The sequence below is a fragment of the Phasianus colchicus genome, chromosome 6 (assembly GCF_987193195.1).
Source record: "Phasianus colchicus chromosome 6, bPhaCol1.hap1.1, whole genome shotgun sequence".
In the NCBI taxonomy this organism is placed as follows: Eukaryota; Metazoa; Chordata; class Aves; order Galliformes; family Phasianidae; genus Phasianus; species Phasianus colchicus.
The window spans coordinates 38,262,353-38,283,108 of record NC_143441.1 but is presented as its reverse complement, the minus strand read 5'-3'; the positions used below and the strand labels follow the sequence as shown (position 1 = coordinate 38,283,108).

Here is a 20,756-nt window from a genome sequence, read left to right as displayed (position 1 = left end):
ATGAAGATCAGTCACGTGAAATTACAAAAGCAAACTGCAGCAAACCCCTGAACCAGCTACCAAAATGCTGCCTTCTGCTCAATAAACTAATACAAATTACACTTAGAATTCTAAGTAGCTTGGAAAAGATCCCTTGTAGATGGCAGGGGGGTTCTGCACCTCAGGGCCACCTTTATGACACTCCTCTGTTCTTGTTCCAAACCTACTGGGATGCACTGTTTGTTTCAGGATGGGTGCTTTGTTTGAAATATATTATGGAGAGCATGGTTTATAATTCTGCCTTTATTCATGTTCAGTTTATAATCGTAAGACAGTACAGCAGTTTGGTTGCTGGGTTAAGATTGTTTTATTTTTTGCAGCTGTGCGGCAGATAAACATTTGTACATACAGATGTGACATTTTCAATGACATTGTCAGGTGAAAGCATACCTGCATTCAAACCTCAGAAAAACACACAGCAGTCTCCATGCCTTGAATCCTTCCCTCCACACACTCTCCCCTGAGCTTTAAGAGGTGCTGGCTTAACACCTGAGCCAGGGCCCCAAATATTATTCAGACCTCCTCTTCATCACTGGAAGGACAAGCACCATTGCTTGGCTCCTTCAGGCCTTCCAGCTTGCAAGATCAGTAGATATATAACACAGCCTTCTGCTCAGGCTTCACTCCCTGACCAGCTTCAGAACTGGCAATGCGGATGCAATGGGAGTGCACTGCAGGGAAGAGACAGCAGTAAGAACAGACCTTTCCCTATGTGAGCTCTAACTGTGTGAAACCTCACCCTCAACCAGGTATTCTTCCTGATGAAGCCACGCATGAATGCAACAAAAGGAGGAGTCCCTCAGGACCTTGTCCTGTTGCAGTCAGATACACTCTGTGCTCACCTACACCCTACATCTCTGACTGTTAAGAGATGCCAAGGGATAACAAAACATGCAAAAAAAGAATATTCTGAATGAGACACGGATACCATCCTAGCTGCAAGTGAAATCCGAGTACTTTTATCCTAACAAAAGAACAATATCAAAAGGTCCACTTACCTGTGCTTCTACTGGCAATACTATTACAAGCAGAAAGGCGGTTTTATTTAGCAAGTGAAGATGGGGACATGCTATCAGCAATTTGATAACTTTCCCATTAAAAAAGACAACTTACTGGGGGAACTGAATCCCCAACAGTTCAAAACACAGAAGAAAGAAAAAGCCTTTACTCTGCGGGTACAGAGCAGCAGCTTGATGAGCCTGGATGGAAGCAATGGGACAACAGGGCGTGCTGGCACCGTCCTGCAGTCCAGACTGACTGACAGCACATCCACCTTCTGTAGGACCATCTGCCACAGGTTTTGGTCACTTTGCCAGAGAGCTCTTCCCGGTACACAAGCTCTCTGCTGCTAATGAGGAAGCATCTAGCAGGACAGGAACCTCAGCTGAACTCTGAGAGCATCCCAATTAAACTGAAAAAAGACCCAGACGCTGAATCTTGGACAAAGAAGCACATACGATCTTGACAACAGATCAGGCTGGGCAGGCAGAAGGAAGCTGATCAGAGCACTGAAAGGCAGCACACCAACAGACAGCTACACGCTGCCAACTGTAAGAACTTGGCAGGAGAGGAACAGAATTAATGTAAAGGTCTTCACATGATTCTATCCACTGGTATGGAGGATTCTGACAGTACTACCCAAAAATAACTGGATTTTCTTTTAACACAGTAAAAAGACTGTTCTGAGCACTCAGTTCAAATCCTGGGATTTCAGCAAGGTGCTGCACACAGAGGTGAATAGTATCCCTCTGCACATTCTCTGTGGCACGTGTGACACAGCAGGCAACAAAATACTGTCAGCTGTATTGAAAAACCACCTGGAAAGATCGGGTTGTTCGAGTCGTGTTTGCAGACCTGGTGTGCAAAGTCAGATACACAGAGCTGCGCAGTGCTGGCTGCTCTACAACCCAGGAGATCCAGCAGGGCCTGTCAGGTCGCTCCCCTGGGAGACAAAACTCACCAGCTTCTTCTCTAAGTGTCACAACAGGTGGGTTTGTGATGTTGCTACAGTGGACAGATATGCTTCGCCACTGCCTGATCCTTAGCCAGCTGGAGCCCTAACTGGTAGAAAATCCTTGTCCTTTCTTCTAGATGGGATCTTCAGCCAAAACACGTTGGTTGGAAAATGCAGAAATCCGTAGGAAAGAGCATCTTCCAGGAGCATTTCCTGTTGAATGAGTATGGCAGCAGCAATGCAGACAGCCAGGAAAGTCAGAACAGAGCCAGTGCCTACAGCTACGAAAGCCAATCTTTCCAAATGCCTGTTGAAGATGGAAAAGAGAAAAGATACTTGAACTTAACAAATAGCTGACGAGAGCGATGTGTAACTGGAATGCAAAATTATCACAACTGAAAATAACATTCTTTGCAAAATAAGCCAACGTATACGTATGTCTGTGAGTCACAGAGTTCTGAAACAGCACACAGCTAACTTGTGAGGTTCGCCGATACAGGATGTTACAGAAGGTGATCTACCAAAAGACAACAAAAACCCATGAAGAAACAGGCACCACATATCCATTATGACTAAAGCAATCTCTGACTCAGAGAATAACTGAACTGCAATACGACAAAAGACATGCACTGGTGTAAGCTCCTGTACTTCCAGCAGCTTCGCTCACTCCCTGCGCTATGGCAACCCCAGGACCATGAGCACCCAAGAGCTGGGATGAGAGGCAAATCTAAGTCTGAGGAAGCCTTGTGTTGCTTTGCCCTCGGCAGAAATGACATATATTAAAACTAATTAATTCATGATTCTAATACGCCCAGTTTCTGAGCAAAACCAAACATTTGCACACTATGAAACGTTCAAGCACAAACTAGATTAAAAAGTGAAAAACAGCTACAGGTTCTTATTTTTTCTTGTTGCTTATTTCCATTTACTTCATTCACAATGCTTTGGGCGTTCAACCTCCACTAATTAAAGTCTGCTTAAAAAAATAAAACAAATAAAAATCAGCCTAAAGTCATTAAACATGAGACAAAGCAAAAGAAAGTCAAGTGATGTTTCTGGTGCTGAAAGACAGTATTTTCTGAGAACAAAACATGTAGCATCACACATCAATACCTTTGTTGTTCTCTTCTATGTCATCACCCATAACCTTTCTTACTCAACTAGCTATGATAACACATGAACTGCTGCAAATATTGAACCAGTAGCACCATTGCTGTTTTTGTTGTTGTTTTTAAGCAAAGAAAAAGTCACGTTTATTTTGTAGTAGCAATAGTTTCTTTTTTATTTTTAATATACTTTAGGAAACAATATACAAAGCTGAGCTTTGCCACCATTCTCAAATGGCGGGTTGCTCCAATTACACAAATTCAGCGTTTTGTGATGGTTAAGAACAGCAGTCAGCACCAGACTTGAACAGTTAGCTACAACACAAACATCCTTCGAAATGAAATGTCATAATATCAAGACAAGTAAACCAGGAGTTAACATATGACAACTGTTGGAGGAGGTGTCTTAAATCATTCTTGTTGAATTTTATATTTTGTTAAATATTTTATACACAATTTCCTGTTTACAAGTTTTAAACAAAACCTCCCTTGAGGAATTATTTAAGTACAAAAACGTTCAACAAGAACAGTTCTAATAAAGAGTCCCCAAACAGACCAAAATTTAATGTGTTGACCAAAGGAAATGAAAACCAGTGTTTCTTTGTTTTAACATGTTTATTACAACAGATACAATTCACATCTGACTAGCTTCTTTTTTTTTTTTCCTCTTTCCCCTCCCACAACCATGTTAACATGTTCATTGGGCTATTTCTTTATAATTGAGCAAGTAATGTACTTTCAGCACACATGCCCAGCAGTACTATAAGTCCATTCTTACAGGGTGCAAATGGAAATACGTTTCAATAATTTATACAAACAAGTGGGTTATGCTCAATCACTGCAATTTTAAGCTACTGTACACAGGAATGAAAAGATTATAGAAAAAGTGCCATAGCAACAGTGCCTTAAGAAAAGAGAAAATTAGAAGCATTAAAAAAAATGGATAAAATCAGATTTAGGATTTCACGGGGAAATGGAACACAGAAAATGAGAAACATTTCTCTGTAAAACAGAAATGGAGAAGCACTGCTCTTGATTCGGTGCAAGTGTGGAAACAGTTGTTTCATGGTATTTTTGTACATTACCCCAATTGTTGCAGCCTTAGACACAGATCGCCTGGCGCTTGCATTGAATTTTAGGAAATGCAAGATTTCTGAATGATAAATTAACTAAAAAAAAAAAAAAAAAAAAGAAAGCTAATTTTGCAGACAGGTTTACATGTAAAAGGCTAGGTATTTAGCCACCTCAGCATCGATTAGTTTTGGATGTCTAAGCTCTGATACACATGGCTTCCCATGGCTTCACTCTACAAAACATATTTACAACGTGAAGAATACATCTACAATAAATCTACATTTCAAGGGTTTTACAAATCATTCTTGTATCTTTCCCCTGAATTTGACTCCCTCCTGTCCCCTTCCCCATGTCATCTTTTTTTCTGCCCAGCTCAACGGTCCAAAGTCTACTCAAATGCAGCTCAAAAGTGTTAAGACTGGGCATCAGTTTAATAGTTCCTGTACTCAAAACCATGTGCAATTGTTTACAACTTTTCACACCATGAAGGAATTCTGATTCTTTAGCTTTTCAAGTTCTTTAATTTGTTGTCTCAAAAATAGTATCCTGCAAAAGAAAAAAAAATTTATTAGTATACACATAGAGATGCAGAGAATGTGCCTAGAATTCCACTGAAAAATGCCAAGCTTCTTAGCTCTATCAATCAACTTAAATATTTTTAATTAATTCCTAATATATTCAATCAGCTACAGATTCCCTGTGCACAGAGATCCGCACTACTTGATTCCTTGATTTAGAAAATTAACTTGCTGACTTTCATTATGACTGAAACACAGTGACATTCAAGCCTACTGTTCATCTGAACTTCACTTCAAGAGAAAGGACACGCTAGAAGAATACAATGAATATTCTGAAGAATGGTATTACATCTGTGTCACGCAGTTTTCCAAACTGTACAACTCAAAACACTCTGAAGTTTTCACCAAACACGGAGCTGCTCTGTTCACAGCCCAACCCCAGGACCTTCGGTGGAAAAAAGGTTAAAGATTTCTTCTCGTGTCTTCTATCTAAATTTGCCTGTTCTTGGAGACACAATGCCATTAGAAACACAAGCTGTTGTCCTCATGCCTTTCTACTTATTTCCTCCCCATATGCTGGAGGATTTTGTACTCCGGCAGATTTAGATAGCGGTGCAGGCAGAAGAGTTACATATGCTTTTGTTTCCCTAAAAAAATTATCTCCATAATATGGCCCGATGCATTTTAGTTTGAACCAGCCACGTACAGAGCCATAAATTCATTTTATATGTAGTTCAGTGAACAAGTTTTAAACAAAGAAGTTTTCTTCTCAGCATCTCTTCTTTCTAGCATTTCTCTCTGTGACTGGCAGAAGAAAAAACATTCTAAAGGCAGCTTCTAGTCAGCATAAATTCCTACCTCAAAGTATTCGATCGTTAAAAGACATCTAATGAAAAAAAGCTGCAACAGCATGTAACTAAGAAATCAATTACAATTCTAGGTAAATTATTCCTTCTACTGAACTGGCATAAACAGTTGCTTCAATTAACAAACATACAGTTTAGACAGTTTCCCAAAACTTGAAATGAGTACTTTGTAGCAACTTTTCCCAATGCTGAAGTGCAATCCAAGCATATTCTGAAGAAACTTTAAGAAAAAGCTGAAATACTGCATAAATATTCTGCTAGTCCTGAGCAATTTTGATACAGATAGCACATCCACTTCAGCAGATTTTTTCTGAACACTTCTCAAATATATCCTTAGTTCAGCTGGTTGTGGATGCCTCACTCCTAGAAGCATTCAAAGCCAGGCTGGATGTGGCTCTGGGCAGCCTGTTCTGGTGGTCAGGCAGCCCTGCCTGTAGCAGAGGGGTTGCAACTACATGATCATTGTGGTCCTTTTCAACCCAGGCCATTCTATGATTCACTAAAAGGGAATTTTTTACTGAAAAGTAGGTAAAAAATTTATAAATCAGGATAGACACACTGAAAATAAACACACTGAGATCAAAAGATGAAGGCATAGGAAATCTATCAGCCAAGAGTGTCATTTTGTATGCTGTCATAATTAAAACATTGTATGCTGTTATGATTAAAACAATATACTTTGAGTTCTGTTTTACAACAAATTTAAATAGATCTATTCTGTGCAAATTATATAATTATTATAATTATATAATTATTCAAGTTGATTGGCTTGATATTTGATATTGACTTTGTGAAGGCCTTCCCTCTTGTCCCACAAACTGCTATTTACACCACATCTTTGGGATGGCAGCAAAAACAAAAGAAACTTGCTATCACAGATTCAAAGTCAGAATAATCATTTTCCATTGATGGTTTAAAGACACAGAGTGTACAGGAAACAAAACGCCGTTCAGCAAGCTGAACAGTGACACCTGATGTTACGTCAGATAAAACTGCTTATAGGATACAGAAGAGTTTACTAAGACATTTTATTTCATCTGTGAGAAACAAAGCTGCTGATTAAACATCCTACAGGAATTGTAACTTTACGTTACGAAGCTATGAAAGAATAAACATTTTAGAAACAATAACAGCCACACTGTTAATGACAAACTCTTTGACTGACTTAAGAAATAGAAGTCTGTTTTCCCTGAAGAACTGTTTCCCTAAGAACTCCTAAGACCTTCTCAAATATCTCCTACCTAACCAACAAACACTAATTTTACCTTAGTGTGTATCAGTAAGAATTCTTCAAACCTGTTCCAGCTTTAGACCCAATGTCTCATTCAAATTGTAGCATTTAAGGCCAGATGTAGATGTGCATCTATGACCTCTGAATCACGTATTGAAGGATATTATAGATTTATTCTAAACTAGTATATCTGGAAATATATTTCTTTTCCATCTGTGTAAGCATATCTGGCCCTATTCATTGTCAAGAAGTATCTGTGTAGAAAACAGGTAGGCCATATACAGGAAAGACAGCTTTCAAATTTTGTTAACCATCAGCATACTTACAAAGCCATCAGTAAATACTGCTCAGACAAAACAATATCAGTATGGCAATTCTAATACCACCTTAAAAATCACCAAATTGCTATTTTGAAAACAAACATGCTTACCTTTGCTCACGCAAAGTTGCTTGAATTTCACATACTCGAACTAAAGATCTTAAATTCTTTAATTCAGTACAAATTTCTGACATATGAACACTTCCCATGTTATGGGCTTCCTCACGTAATCTTGATGCCTACAACAGTGAAATAGGAAAGTCAGAATTTTGAGTCAAGCACTGGAAACAACAGGCTGTAGCCAGAAGACTGCTTGGTGAGCACATCTCAGAACAGCAAGTACTGTAACTTCTACAGCGCTGTGACTTCTGAATGTACTGTAGATCAAATCAGAAGTACATTACAAATGTCATGAGTGCTCTCCAAATGTCCACTTAGAATCAGAAAAGAACGATGTTGGATGTGACTATGTTACATAAGCCAGGCTGATGCTGGAAGGGGTGATTTAGATTTCCTTAACCCTGACAAACCTTTCTTCGACCATCTTGAAGATGGCACACAACAGGGCTCATGACCAACTTTCATTTCTCATCCGAGCCTTGCTGACTTGGATGAGAAATGAAAAACAGCTGAATGCCATTTTCTTTTCATCAACTTTATGAAGAAAAAAGCTTCATCGCTCTCTTCAGGTTTTCTCTTGTAGACAAACTCCTTCACTTCAATATTTCCACTACTCAAGCAGAGATGAGCAAATGTTGAAATTCAGAAGGAATGGCCTTTCTCCACAGCAGGCACATTTCTTACCTTTCCTACCATTTCTTGTCACTGAACTGGATATGTGACTCCAGTTAACTTGGGTGTGACTATTCAAAACTGGTCTACTAACAACACTTTCACGTGACGTAAATACAGTACGTAAACACTCAGCACAGTAGTAAGAGCATCCAACATGGTACACGACTCCACAGCATTAGCTGTTTTGCTTCCATTTATTACTGACATTGGAAGGGAAAAAATGACCGAGAAAACTGTATATACTCGTATTTTCTACACTGGGAGATATTCTCAATTTGGTACACAGTGAAAATAATGTCAACTTAAAATCTCCAAACATCAGGACAAAGCCAGAGCAAGAAATGACTGCGCTCATCATTTCCACATTTCATGGCAATGGTGGTTTGACTCAATACAGGTTGTCAAGGTCTTAAAATCGTATTTTAAAATTAATAGAGGAAAAAAACAAGCCAACAAATTAAAAATCCAAAAAGGAATCAACAGAAACAGCACTTCCAAGACTGATCCTGCAAGTTACTTGCCAAAAGCTTCCAATGTAGGCTTGAGGCAGCGTGCAGTTCTTCTTCAGAAGACCAAAGTAAGATGGGCTAAGTAAGATTAGTATCTGACCTAGAGCATCAAACTGGTTGCCTTGACAGAAAGGACTTCAACTGGACACAATAACCAATATGGTTTCTTTGAATAACACATTCTAAGTAGCTGACATGCATCCAGTTTCCCTATATTGCCACCATGTACTTATAAGGACGATGAATTTTATGGATTTCAGTATATGAAGAGGAAAAAAAGATAAAAGAAAGGCTTACATTCAGTCTGAGCTCTTTACATCAACTTAAAAACTGGATTCAACAAACAAGGCACAGTTCTTTTTTCACTGTGAAAAGCTAACAAACTCAGTGACTCAAACTGTGGATCACTCTTCAATGGTTTAACACTGTCACCTAATTCTTCACATTTTTCACATAACAAAAATTTTATTAAAAGTTCTGTTGAAATTTATGTTGTTTGTAAATTTCAATCAAACTTTGTCAGTAAGAGAAAGTATTTACGATGATGACTATTCTTTTATTGTAGAGGATTTCAAAAGCCAGGAACATGAAGCAAGACTGAAAGTACTCAGCTGGTAAACAGCCATCACACATCAGACCTGGAGGTCTGGCCTAACCTCCCACCTCTTCCCTTTTTCTGGATAAGGACCAGCATGTTTCCCTTCAAGATCCTTTTAATTTCTAGAAAAAGCAACGTGACTAACAAAAAAGCTACCCATCCAGCATTCCCTCAAGAAACAGAGCACAAGTGTACTCACCTGCTTTTCCGCATGGTCTGCAGGCCAGCCTTGAACATGCTTTATAAGGTTTTCATTGAAGTGTGCTGCTAGCGTAGGTGTTAATGAACAGGTGGGTCGTACAGATGGATTCTGTGGTGCAGGTGTTGAATTTGATGCACTAGTGCTAGAGGTATGATTTGGACCTGGTGATGGGCTTCTTTGACTACTGGAAAAAAGAAATGTTAAGAAGTAAGGATCTAAAAACATGTAAACACAGAGGAAAAACTAAATCAAAAAATTCCCTGCTTCCAGCCACATAAAGCATATAAATCAACAGAAGGTAAATACTTCTGGTATATCAAACGTGAAACACTTATCCTCAAAGCTCTTAGGTGTATGGGAATGGCTTGAGTGCTACATGGCAGAGTTTTTCTGGTTGTTGGGGTTTTTTCTGTTGTTGTTTCTTTTTAATCTACCTAACTTAAAGAAATGTAGGTTGTGACTATATTTTAGTGTCACAGTAATTATTAAGCACATAGAGTGCTGTCCCAGTCTAAAAATATAAGTTATGTATGGACTTTACAAGTGTAACCGTTTACCAGTGCCAAAACACAGATGCCTTAAGTGACACTTAAATTTTGTACATCCTCACTTCGGGTACTGAAGAGATCAGAAGCTGTACAGCAGCAGTACACTCTCATTGCTTTACTGGAACACATTCACACTGTTGTTTTTCTAGTTGTTAATCATTTGCCGGAGAGTTTGTTCACAGAAGCAAAAAAAAAAAAAAAATATTGTAGGAATGAAAGACATTCAGTTACTAACTGCATCATATGCCAAAATCAAAGATTCCATATCTGGGACACAGTATTTCATCATCCTCTTCACATCCCGGTATCTAAGCAAACCCACTTTCACATTTCAGAACAGCAATTCAATACACAGCTTTTCCAAATCTACTTTACAGCTATAATACTTGATCAAAAATGCTGCTATTTTTTTCTAAAAAACCCTTCAATGCTGATCTTTGCAGTCTTTTGCCATCTACCATGTTCAAGACTACACTATCTACAAAGTATTCTAGCCTTCTAGACACTGCTTCAAGCAACATTACAGTTTTTGTTGAGTTTTTTGTTTTTCTTTTTCTTTTTTTTTTTTTAAACCACATTCCTCTAATATGTGCCCTCTCACTTCACTGTGGAATACATTTTTCCCCTCTACCTCATCATGCTCCGCATGTATGGAATCATATCAAGCTCCTTCCTAAGAATCTCACCCCTTTATAAAAGCCTATTCCTGTTGCAACATCTAAAAGAGGTGAGGACTTCTGAGACATATCTCTGGGAAACCAATTATGACTGACTAATCCATGAAAACCCTCCTACTCCCAATTTACAAGTACTCATCCTCCACCTTACTTGTGCACCATAAGCTCTCAGGTAAAAGTGAGCTTCTCTCAACAAAGTCGTGGTACATGTGGGATTCATCACTATTCTTCAATTTCCACATTCACAGAAATACAGAATTCCACCACCATCAAAACAAGGATCAGAATCATACAACCAACAGGCTGGAAAAGACATTCAAGATCATAAAAAGCCCAGCTATCCACTTAACACTGCAAGTCCACCACTAAACCACGTCCCTAAGCATGACATCCACACAACTCTTAAATGCTTCAGGGATGGTGACTTCCAGTTCCCTGAGCAGCCTGCTCAATGCCTAAATGCCCTTCTTCCATAAATATTCCTGATATTCAACCTAAACCTCCTCGTGTGAAACTTGAGGTGATTGCCTTGTATCCTACTACCAAGGTTTGTCTCTTCCCTGCAAGTGCTGCTATCCAGGTGATCTGATCTTCCAGAAAAACTTACCCTTGGATGGGCAATAAATCAGGCTGGAAAAGCATAACAGCTGAAGTTTCAGCATGTGCCCTTTTTTACTCCCCTATCCTCTTGCCAAAACAACATTTCTGCTTGCTTGTATCCCTTTTTAGTATTTTCCTGATCACTCCCACTGCCCCTCCACTCACAGAGTGGAACTCTGTTCTTGCATTTTCCTAAGAGGCAGGATAGTGCCAGCTAAAGCATGTCAATATGGACAAGGACAGGTCAGGATGACAACAGCCTGCCTCTGTCCTCACCAGCCTCTTAAGGCAGCAGCAAACTTAAGCACAATAAGAGTCTGCAAGTACTACACAGTACTACAACTCAAGTAACCCGAGGACTGACACAACATCTTATCACAGTGCAACTATCTTCACAGTCCACCGCCCAGAGTTTTGCCCTAATCACTCATACTTGCAAAGTACAGCAGTTTCCCAAACAGTCTACAAATTAGGTACAGCACACTGCTGCACAGCAACAAAGACTTGCTCTACTCCGAAACTTCCTTTGTTGAACCTTGTTCCTTTCAGTGTCCCCAGACTTTTTTAAAAGCTTAATATATTAAGAACAATTATGCAGAAAGATTTGGCAAGTAGCATTCTTGGAATTATATACACAAATCTCCTGATTTCAGGCAGCAGAAGTTGTGTGAAAATGACATAACTGGAAAAAATATGCATTTTTTTTTGCTATGTATTCTCTTCAGTAATTGGCCTAACGACTTTACAACCACTTAAAAGTGCAAGCACTTAACATTAGAAACATTCTGTTGACGAGGAAAAATGGCATTTAAATTTTGAAGCTGGAGTTGAAACTAACCAAGAAAATGAAGGGCAAAAAGGGCAGTAGATGAGCAGCAAAAGAAAGACTAAGACAGGTGGGGCTGCCCTTCTCTAAGGGGTAAGGGAATCTAGTGACAAAAGACATGAATAAGGCCAGAATACTCAGTTTTTTTTTTTTTAATCTTTTTTTTTTTTTTCCTGTTATGGTCTGCTCTCAGGCCCCTCATGTGTCTGAGTGCATCAGCAGAATCAAAACTAGGGAAGTATTACGCTGCAAAGGAATACGTTAAGGAGCAGTTAAACCAGACAGTATGCACTAAAGGGTAATGAGGGACCTGGCAAGTATGACTGAGATACTGTATCATGTCGAAGCATCATGGTGAGAAGACAAGTTTCTTGAGAATGGGGAAAAAAGCAAACGTTACAGTCATTTAAAGCAAGCACAAGGAGCACAGACACTACAGCCTGTTGACCTAACCACAGTTACTGTAAAACCTATGGAACAAGTCTTCCTGCAATCCACTTCCAAGAACATTAAAGGCTAAAAAGCAAAATAGAGAGCCAGCATAGATCTGGCACGGACAGTTTACACCAAACCAACCTCAGAGGAAGGGAAAAGCAATGATGATGTCTTCAACAAGGCCTTTTACATGATTTCTCCATAATTTTCTTATCATTTAACTCCTCAGTCATTCACATCCATATTTCATGTGTAAGGTGAATGAAAAGCTGACTGAATTGCTGGGCTCAAAGGGTTGAATCAGCAGTACCAAGTCAGCAGTACAAAGTCCAGGTGAAAGCCAGAAGCTAATGCTGTCCTTTGCTGACCCATACTGGGGGGCCAATACTGTTCAGTGTCTTTATTTACAACACAGATGCTACTCCAGAGTGCATCTTCAGTGAGTTTGCAGATAACACCAAACTGAGAGGAGCAGTCAACACGTGGGAGGGCAGATTGTTATTCAGAGGGATGGGAATAGAGCAGACAAGAATCAATTTTTAAAGAAGGCAGATGCAAAGTCCTGCAGCTCAGGTGGAATAATCCTTTGCAGCAACGCTAGAATATCCCCACAGAAATGTAACAGGTTGGGCACTGAGTGGGCAGAAAACAGGTCTGCAGAAAAGGACCTGAGGACCCTGTCAGACAAGTTAAATGCAAGTCAGGAATGTATTCCCGTGGCAAAGCAGGCCAAGCATACGCTGGGCTGTATTAGCAAGAACATGGTTGAATACAGCATTCCTTCTTTTTCTTCAGAGCTTGTAAGATACACAGTACCTGGAGTGCTGTGTAGTAGGGAGCTCAAAATCAGGCAAGAAAAGCTGCCATACCAAAGGAATCCAGCAGAGGACCACAGAGCTGATAAGGGGGCTGAAGCACATGCCATGTCAGGAGAACCTAGAGGAACTGGATTTTTTCCGTCTGGAAAAAAAAAAGAGGCTGGGAGAAAGAGCTGAAGGATCTTCTTAATATCTTCAGCTATCTACAGGAAGAGCAGATAGAGCCAGGATTCTCCCAGAGAAGCACAGTGATAAGCCAAGAGGCAGAGAAACAAGTTGAAAGAGTAGTCAAACATTCAAAAGAGATGCTCAGAGCCTGCAAAATCCCTTTCTTCAGAGATATTCGAAGGTCTTTTTGGTTCTAGTTTGAGTCAGAACTTGGACTAGATCATAACCAGAAGTCCCTACCAACCTAAATTATTCTATGATTTTATGTATCCATACAGCATCAGCATATTGATGGCTTAGACAAAGGCTATGTTGACTAACTATGTAGAACTGACACGTGATCTTCGATATCTATTTAAGCCTCAGCTGCAGTGGAATCAAAGTATCCCTGTGACTTGCCTTCTCATTTATCCCAACTTTTGACTCCTACATAATGAATAGAAATCTCTTCAACATACCACAAATGTTTCAGGGAATAACTAAAATCTGTGAGCTTCTGAAAAATAAACGTGCATCTTAACTATGAATAAAACATACTGTCCTAAAATATCCCAGTACTTCTATGTCAGCAGCAGGGGGCGCTACTAATGCGGCAATGATACAACTGCTGTTGGGTTTCGTATTGCTTCGCTACCATCAGATACCCCCCTTACCTGCTAAATGAATTACAGACTGTCTGCAATAAAACGCTTCCAGACAGGGTAAAGCATCTGTACACAAACATGGAAACAGGATGGTTGGGAAATACAAAATCTTACAGTATGTAAAAAATGGGGAGGAAAGACATCCCTGCAGCAGTTTTTCCATTGAGTAAGGGAAAACATTCCCAATTGTTTATAAACAGAAATCAGTATCCTGACTAACTACTGAGGCACTCATTTAGTCCTATTTTTAAAGTAGTGATAATTTATAGTATGTCTTTGGAATTATCTCTTAGAAAAAAAGCTAACTTTATGATGTCTTTTCTTTCAAAATAGCCATTCCAATGTTTCTTAGATAGTACTTTCTCCAAAAGAAGGTGAAAATATGTATTAGCTCTATTTACTTAAGACTTCTGATACTTATCAAAGGAAAGGAAACTCAGTTATCAGCTTCTGCACAAGGAACCCATATTTAAACTGGCATCGTGTAGGAAAGCAATACCTTCATTGACACAGCCTCTTTTTGGATCACTTGTTCACAGTTTAGGTTGTTATGCTGTTCATTTGTATAAAAAGACATCGGGGACTCAGATTCAGAAGCAGCCAAAATGTGACTGTTTTCTCCTGTGAAGTTAAAAGCTGTTCTATACTAGTTCAGTCATAGGAAATCTCTTGGAGATGAGTAAATCTGCATCTCAACTGGTCCATTTCTGTTCAGTTTCACAGCACTGGAACCCATTCCTTAATCCTCCATTTTTTGCAGCTTTCCAAAGAAATGAACACACTTGTCATAACATCACTGTCACAAATATCCAACCATTTAAAAGATACAGGATACCAACTACTACCAAGATTTTAGGTGAAAATACTGTCACAGTATCTTGAACAACAGGCTGCACACTTTCCTCCACTTGCGCACTGTTTCCCTGCGTCTCTCCTACTCAAACAGGGAACACTGCTGCCTGTGTGACCCTTCTGATCCAGCTGTATAGCTGCTGGGTCAAATTCAGCTTCCCTTCTCCAGTACAATGCTGATGCCAAGTGCAGCAATGCTTTATAGAGGCTTAACAGATCTCTGAAGATAACTGGATGTGGGTAGTGCATATATGCCACAAGAGGAAGTCCTAAAACTTGAAAAGGTGAGGGTATGGAATAGCAGAAAAACACTCACCAGGATCACCTCAGACTGACTACAATCCACCATAACTTTGCCCAAGAAAGTATCCATCCCTCTTCAGCAAGATTGCCTATTGGGAAATGGTGACCAGCAAAGAACAAGAGGGTCTGCTGATTAGGAGCTGTTCCCTAAAATCTACTCCTTAAAAGAAAATGTCTATCTCCCTTACCAAAAAGAATTAGTTGGTTGCAAAATATTAATTTATCATTGGTACTACTATTAAGAAAGAATTAAACAGCAATATCCATAATTACTAGATGCTGAAGCTGACACACTGTTTGGTTGTTCCACCCTCTGAGAAATGTAAGCTTTAGGTTAGACATCTGACAAAGATCAGAATGAAGTTTAAGGCAGCCAACATTACATAAAAGCTCTCAATGATTTTAAACAAACAAACAAAAATAACCCAACAAATGACACTACAGAAAGACATCACCAACATCTAACACTAAGCCAATTAAAGCCCTTAATCTCTTAATTACACAGAAAATAAAAAATTCCAAACTCAGAATCAGAATACAAGTAATAACTTCTATAATTGACTCCTGAACAACGGGTCAGAAATAAGAATTTCATTTTGCTTCTGTGAACACAACTCTGAAAAGTGATCCAAATGCAGGGAGCCAACCACACGAGATCTGTAGTAAGGGTATGTTAGACACATCCTCCCAGCAGCAGTAGAGTTAAACCGTACTGTCAGTAAAGAAGCCAAGAAGAATCCACACACAATGGATTCAGAACGGAAACACAAGACAGTACAGAGAAGTATTTCAACATACCTTGAGCGTTGAAGACTTCGAGGAGAGGCAGGTTCGTGACCTGCCTGCTTGTCAGCTATTACAGGCTGCTGAGGTGCTGACTGTGAAGCTGGTCCTTGTTTAACTCCTGGAGTAGCAACCTGAAAAGTTCAAAACCTTTATTAGGTTTCCTACACAGCAACTATCAGGAAAACAGGGAAGTTACATCTTAATGTTGATGGAAGTTTCTTATTCTTCAAGAGGCTCTGTTTGTTTGCTTACTGTGCATTTCTGAGCTACAACAAGATGAAAGGAAGAACTGTAACTTACGAATGTACCCTCAAGTTACAGTATCTGGAGGTCAAGATTCTTTCTCCTCCCACGTATGTAACGCTTTTTAAAGAAGGTGCAAGAGAGGAAGTGGCTCTCACCTGCCTTCTCACCTGAAAAATCAAGCTAATAATTTTTCTCCCTCCCTATTACTTGAAAACTGATTCTAGAGAGCCATATAGACAAAAATTTAAGTCTGGCATTTGCTGACATCAAGATGGTGTAGGTTACCAGCTAGTGGTTATCAGAACCTCCAGATACTCCCTCAATTTCAGAAACAGACATTGGTGAAACAAACCAGACAGCCACTGTTAAAATAAACTCAGGACACAAGTTCATTTATTTAAATACAAACAAAACACTAATACAATCTCAAACCTACATCCAGAGACAAATCTACCTTTTAAGATTATCACAAAAAGCCAAAACAGTCTGAATAGAAGTGCTGGTAAAGAAAAAAATTAACATTACTGTAAGAATACACAGTGATCATCTCAGTTGAAATCAACAGAACTGTACAGCTAAGGAAGATGGAATACCAGTAATTCATGAATTGATTTCTGAAAGGCTAAATATCTTTATGAAATGTGCAACATGAAAAACTCTGCTATCTATGCCTATGTTTCGCTTACCCTGTGAACAGACATAACTATTGAAACTGCTCTAACAAGGAATAATTTCAAAAGGAAGTTCAGTTGCAGATATCACCATCACCTTGCAGATCTAAAGTGAGATACTAACTAGCTCCTTAGCTAGTAAAAAAAAAAAAACAACCAACACAATTTTAAAATTATTATAAGAAAAAAAAAACAGGATTCATTGGGAAAAAAAAGCACTATTAAAGAAGCTACAAATTCTCTTAGCTATTCCACATTTTCCCATGCATTTCCCCAGGCAGACACACCAACTTCAGTTTAAAAGCAGTACGGTGTCTGTGCAGCCCTAGGGAACAAGACTGACTTACAACCCATGTAACCTTGTCTCCAGAGCCAGCCAACATAACTGCCCACATGGCACCGGGCTCTGCCTGCACGGTACCACTTCAGTTCTACCTACACCTACTGCACAGAAGCACCTACACCAACCAGCCTGTGTTCTGGAACAGCATCCTGTCACGGCAACCCATCTGCACTAAACTTACATTGTGTTCTAAGAGCAGGATAAGCTAGCCTGACTGAAAAATCCTAACTACAAAAACAGGCTCCCGTTGGAGCTATAACCAAAGTTTGCATCTCGGTGTTGACTGCCGGAACGTAATTACGTGACTACAACGAACATCAAGAAAGCTCTTACTGAAAACTGGAAAATTATCTGCTGCTGAACCAGAATTTGCTACTTCTGGGACTAACCATTCACATTAATATTTCAACAGCTCTGTTGCTAGCACCAAACCTCAAAAAGGCTCATGCTGTCAAGCGTGTTACTGATTCTTAGAAGATCTGTTAAGTTACTCAAGGTCCCTTGAAAAAATAAAGTTTTACTGCTTATACCCCAGAGAAGTAGGACTTAGAACTTTTTCACAGAGGGACGGGATAAAAACTTCTCGTGTATGTAATACGCACAACACACAAAACACCAGAATTGCAATCTTCGAAAGAAAGCTGGATTAAAATAGAGCAATTTCAACTTATACGCCCCAGCATGCTCATCAAAACATAGACATCAGTTGCAGAAGAGCTTATAAATGTATATATATATTTTTATATATATATTTATATACACACACACACACACCAATAAAACATACAATACCCTACTTCAGAAAAGGTGAAAACCTTGATGCCAAGTCAGTGACTATAAGTAATCACAAAACCTAGCCTGGAAGAAGAGATCATCATAGCAAACAAAGCGTAAAACAACTAACCCTTCTCCCACTCCATCCTGGAGTGGCATCACTGCTACAGTTACAACACAGATCAACTCTTCTCAAATCTGCATTTAGCCTCAAAGTTTGCTTCCATTGGAAACTTGAAGGAAGGCTTGTGTGCCCCAAAACAACTTCAATTATACAGTTGATCTACCAAGACACACTGGCCCTACTTAGAGCACTTGCCTTGCCTTCCTTTTCTCTGAAGAAATACTTTACCACTATGACACCTACTACACAGGCATAATGTTGGAGTTTATGGAGGGCAGTGGGTACACATTTGTTTGCACAGTTGTAGGAAAACAACTGTGCAGTTACAATAAATACTAAAGCTGTTTATAAGACAAGGATAAACATCTTGCAAATAAGACAATACAGAAGACTGCAAAGGATTAAGATTTTGAAATCTTCACAATGTAGCTGATGACCAAAACTTTTATAAAGTAAATCCATATTTCAGGAGTGCAGAGACCAGAAGAGACCAACTTCAGACTACTGAAAGTAAACAACTTCAAAACAAACAAACAAAAGAACCAGGAAAAAAACAACAAACCAACAGAAAACAACAAAAAACCCCACACAATTATTATTTTTCTTATCCTAGGATTTGAAAACACCACACACGTTCCCTTCTTAGCTACAAGTCTGATGATTTCAGTACTCGTTGGCTAGACATCAGATGTGACCACATCGACTCATGATGCTCTCCAAGGACAGAAACAAAGACAAGGAGAAGGATTCATACACATTAATACACATTAGGCTTTCACAAATCATTGCCAATCACAAAAAAACACCTATGGGAATAATTGTTTTCTTCATACCCATGAAACAACTCAAGTATAAGAAAATTAGGTGTTTATATTCAAATAAGGAATGCAATCTGTCCTCCTGAAGATAAAAGTATTTAAGGCCTTCAAACTGTAAGAGGTTCTCTTCATATCAGACTTTTGAGAGAAAGGAATCTCAGCTACACGCAAGGGTGAAAATAGGCAGAAAACAAATTTTAGGAGGAAGAAAAAAAGTCAGGCAAAACTGTTCCCATTCTAACGTCTACAGTCATACTTACACTGATAAAATATTACACAAGGTGTCCAACTGCTTCTTAACCTTCCTACGCTATTCACAGCAAAACACATTCTTTCCTCTGAGCAGTGACCAACAAGAGGGAATCACAAAAAGAAAAAAAAACAACGTTCTTTTCTTTCATGTGCCACCTCTAGGAAGGACCTGCCACTTATCCAGTTAAGAAATTCTGAAAGCGCAAAGGTAAAGGGAGTAGGGAGGAAAAGGAAAATAATGGTAGTGACCTTGTAAACACCTAGAACCAAATCTGAGACTGTGCCAAGGAAAATCAACTTGCTAAGAATTTTTTTCTCAATCTAATAATCATTTATTGGCTAAAATACAAAGAACTGCATCAGCTGTACTTTGTAGAAAGTTTTTATTTTTTTTTTAAATATGCTACAACACTGATCTCTTAGTAATATTTTCAGACACTACTACTGGACATGATAGCATCTTAAGTGAGTACAAGATTTTCTTCAAGAATAAACAAAAAAGTGTATTACAAGACAGTAGTGCTGTACTGAGAAACTGACTGCAGTTGATTCCAGCTGTTTCCGTTCCTACTGAGAAAGACAACACATACATATATTATCATTCTACATGTAACAGTACCTGAAATACACAGCATTAATACTATTACCTTGAGTGGTTTCCTACTGCAGTATGCCATAAATCAAAAGGAGCTTACCTTCTGCTGTGATGATACCGGTGGTGTAGTCATCAAAGGCTTAAGTGGCACGGTGTTAGTCTGAGGCGTGCTTATTCTGGGAGATACATATGATCTTGGTGATGAGGCATCAGATGTTAAAGACATTGGAGACTGATTAGATGGCTGAGCTGTGAAGAACAACATTGTTTTTTATAAAACCATATCTCAATGTGAAATAGATTTTCTTCCAGTATTTCACGGTATTGTGTATTAGATATTACACAAACAGATTCCATCTGAAACAGAGGGGGAATGAACAACTGGAAGAATCAAATATTCAACAACTTCAACTAAAGATTTGTATTTTCCCCAACCCATTCATTTCTAAAACCTGGTAGAAGTGGAAAGCAAGGAAGAAGCCTTTGCACAATGCCTTTTTACACTTGAAGAGATTAAATTAGTTTCACTTGTGATTTCTATTTCAGAGTGCTCAACTGAATTTAACTGAGAGAATGCACAAACACTATACTTAGAAATCTATTCATTCACTCTAAGCATCTAATTACCAAAACAAATTAACAAAACAATCAAAACCTCATGTTTTACTCATTAAAAGTTACTATGTGTATCATACTGCTTATCTAGTCAATGTAAACACTGCATGTATTGTTTTGGTTTCAGTTTCTAGTATTAAGTTACAAACCAGAATGTACTAAGGACATCTGAAGTAATACCATGCTTAGAAGCTGAAAATTACTTACAAAAGTCTACAAATAACACGAGATAGAATTAACTCACTTTCAAGAATTTAAGCCTGCCTCAATAGTCACAGTTGCACAGTGTTACAAAGAAGGGTGTTCAAATACTGAAGAGTTATGTTTAATATAATAAAAAACATTAAGTCTTATAAAAAGGTTCAGAATAAATATGCACGTTTCACACTGCTCGTATTAACTTAGTTAACATACAAAGAAAACCCCAACAGGCAAGACAGCAGTACATAT

At 38.8% G+C, this 20,756-nt stretch overlaps 1 protein-coding gene across 3 annotated transcripts in view; it reads right to left on the bottom strand.

Annotated features, from left to right (window-relative positions):
• Nucleotides 1-4,517: 4,517 nt before the first annotated feature.
• Nucleotides 4,518-20,756, bottom strand: part of WAC (WW domain containing adaptor with coiled-coil) — a 55,063-nt gene continuing 38,824 nt past the window's right edge. For 2 of the 3 annotated variants that reach the window (XM_031616067.2, XM_031616065.2), the window contains exons 10-14: nucleotides 19,792-19,940; nucleotides 15,881-15,999; nucleotides 9,209-9,395; nucleotides 7,219-7,346; nucleotides 4,518-4,719 (exon numbers count right to left, since the gene is read on the bottom strand). In XM_031616067.2, the coding sequence (XP_031471927.1) occupies nucleotides 4,650-4,719; nucleotides 7,219-7,346; nucleotides 9,209-9,395; nucleotides 15,881-15,999; nucleotides 19,792-19,940 (653 nt within the window). In that variant the 3' untranslated portion in view covers nucleotides 4,518-4,649. The remainder of the gene's footprint in view (nucleotides 4,720-7,218; nucleotides 7,347-9,208; nucleotides 9,396-15,880; nucleotides 16,000-19,791; nucleotides 19,941-20,756) is intronic. The other variant, XM_031616066.2, reaches the window with a different exon arrangement.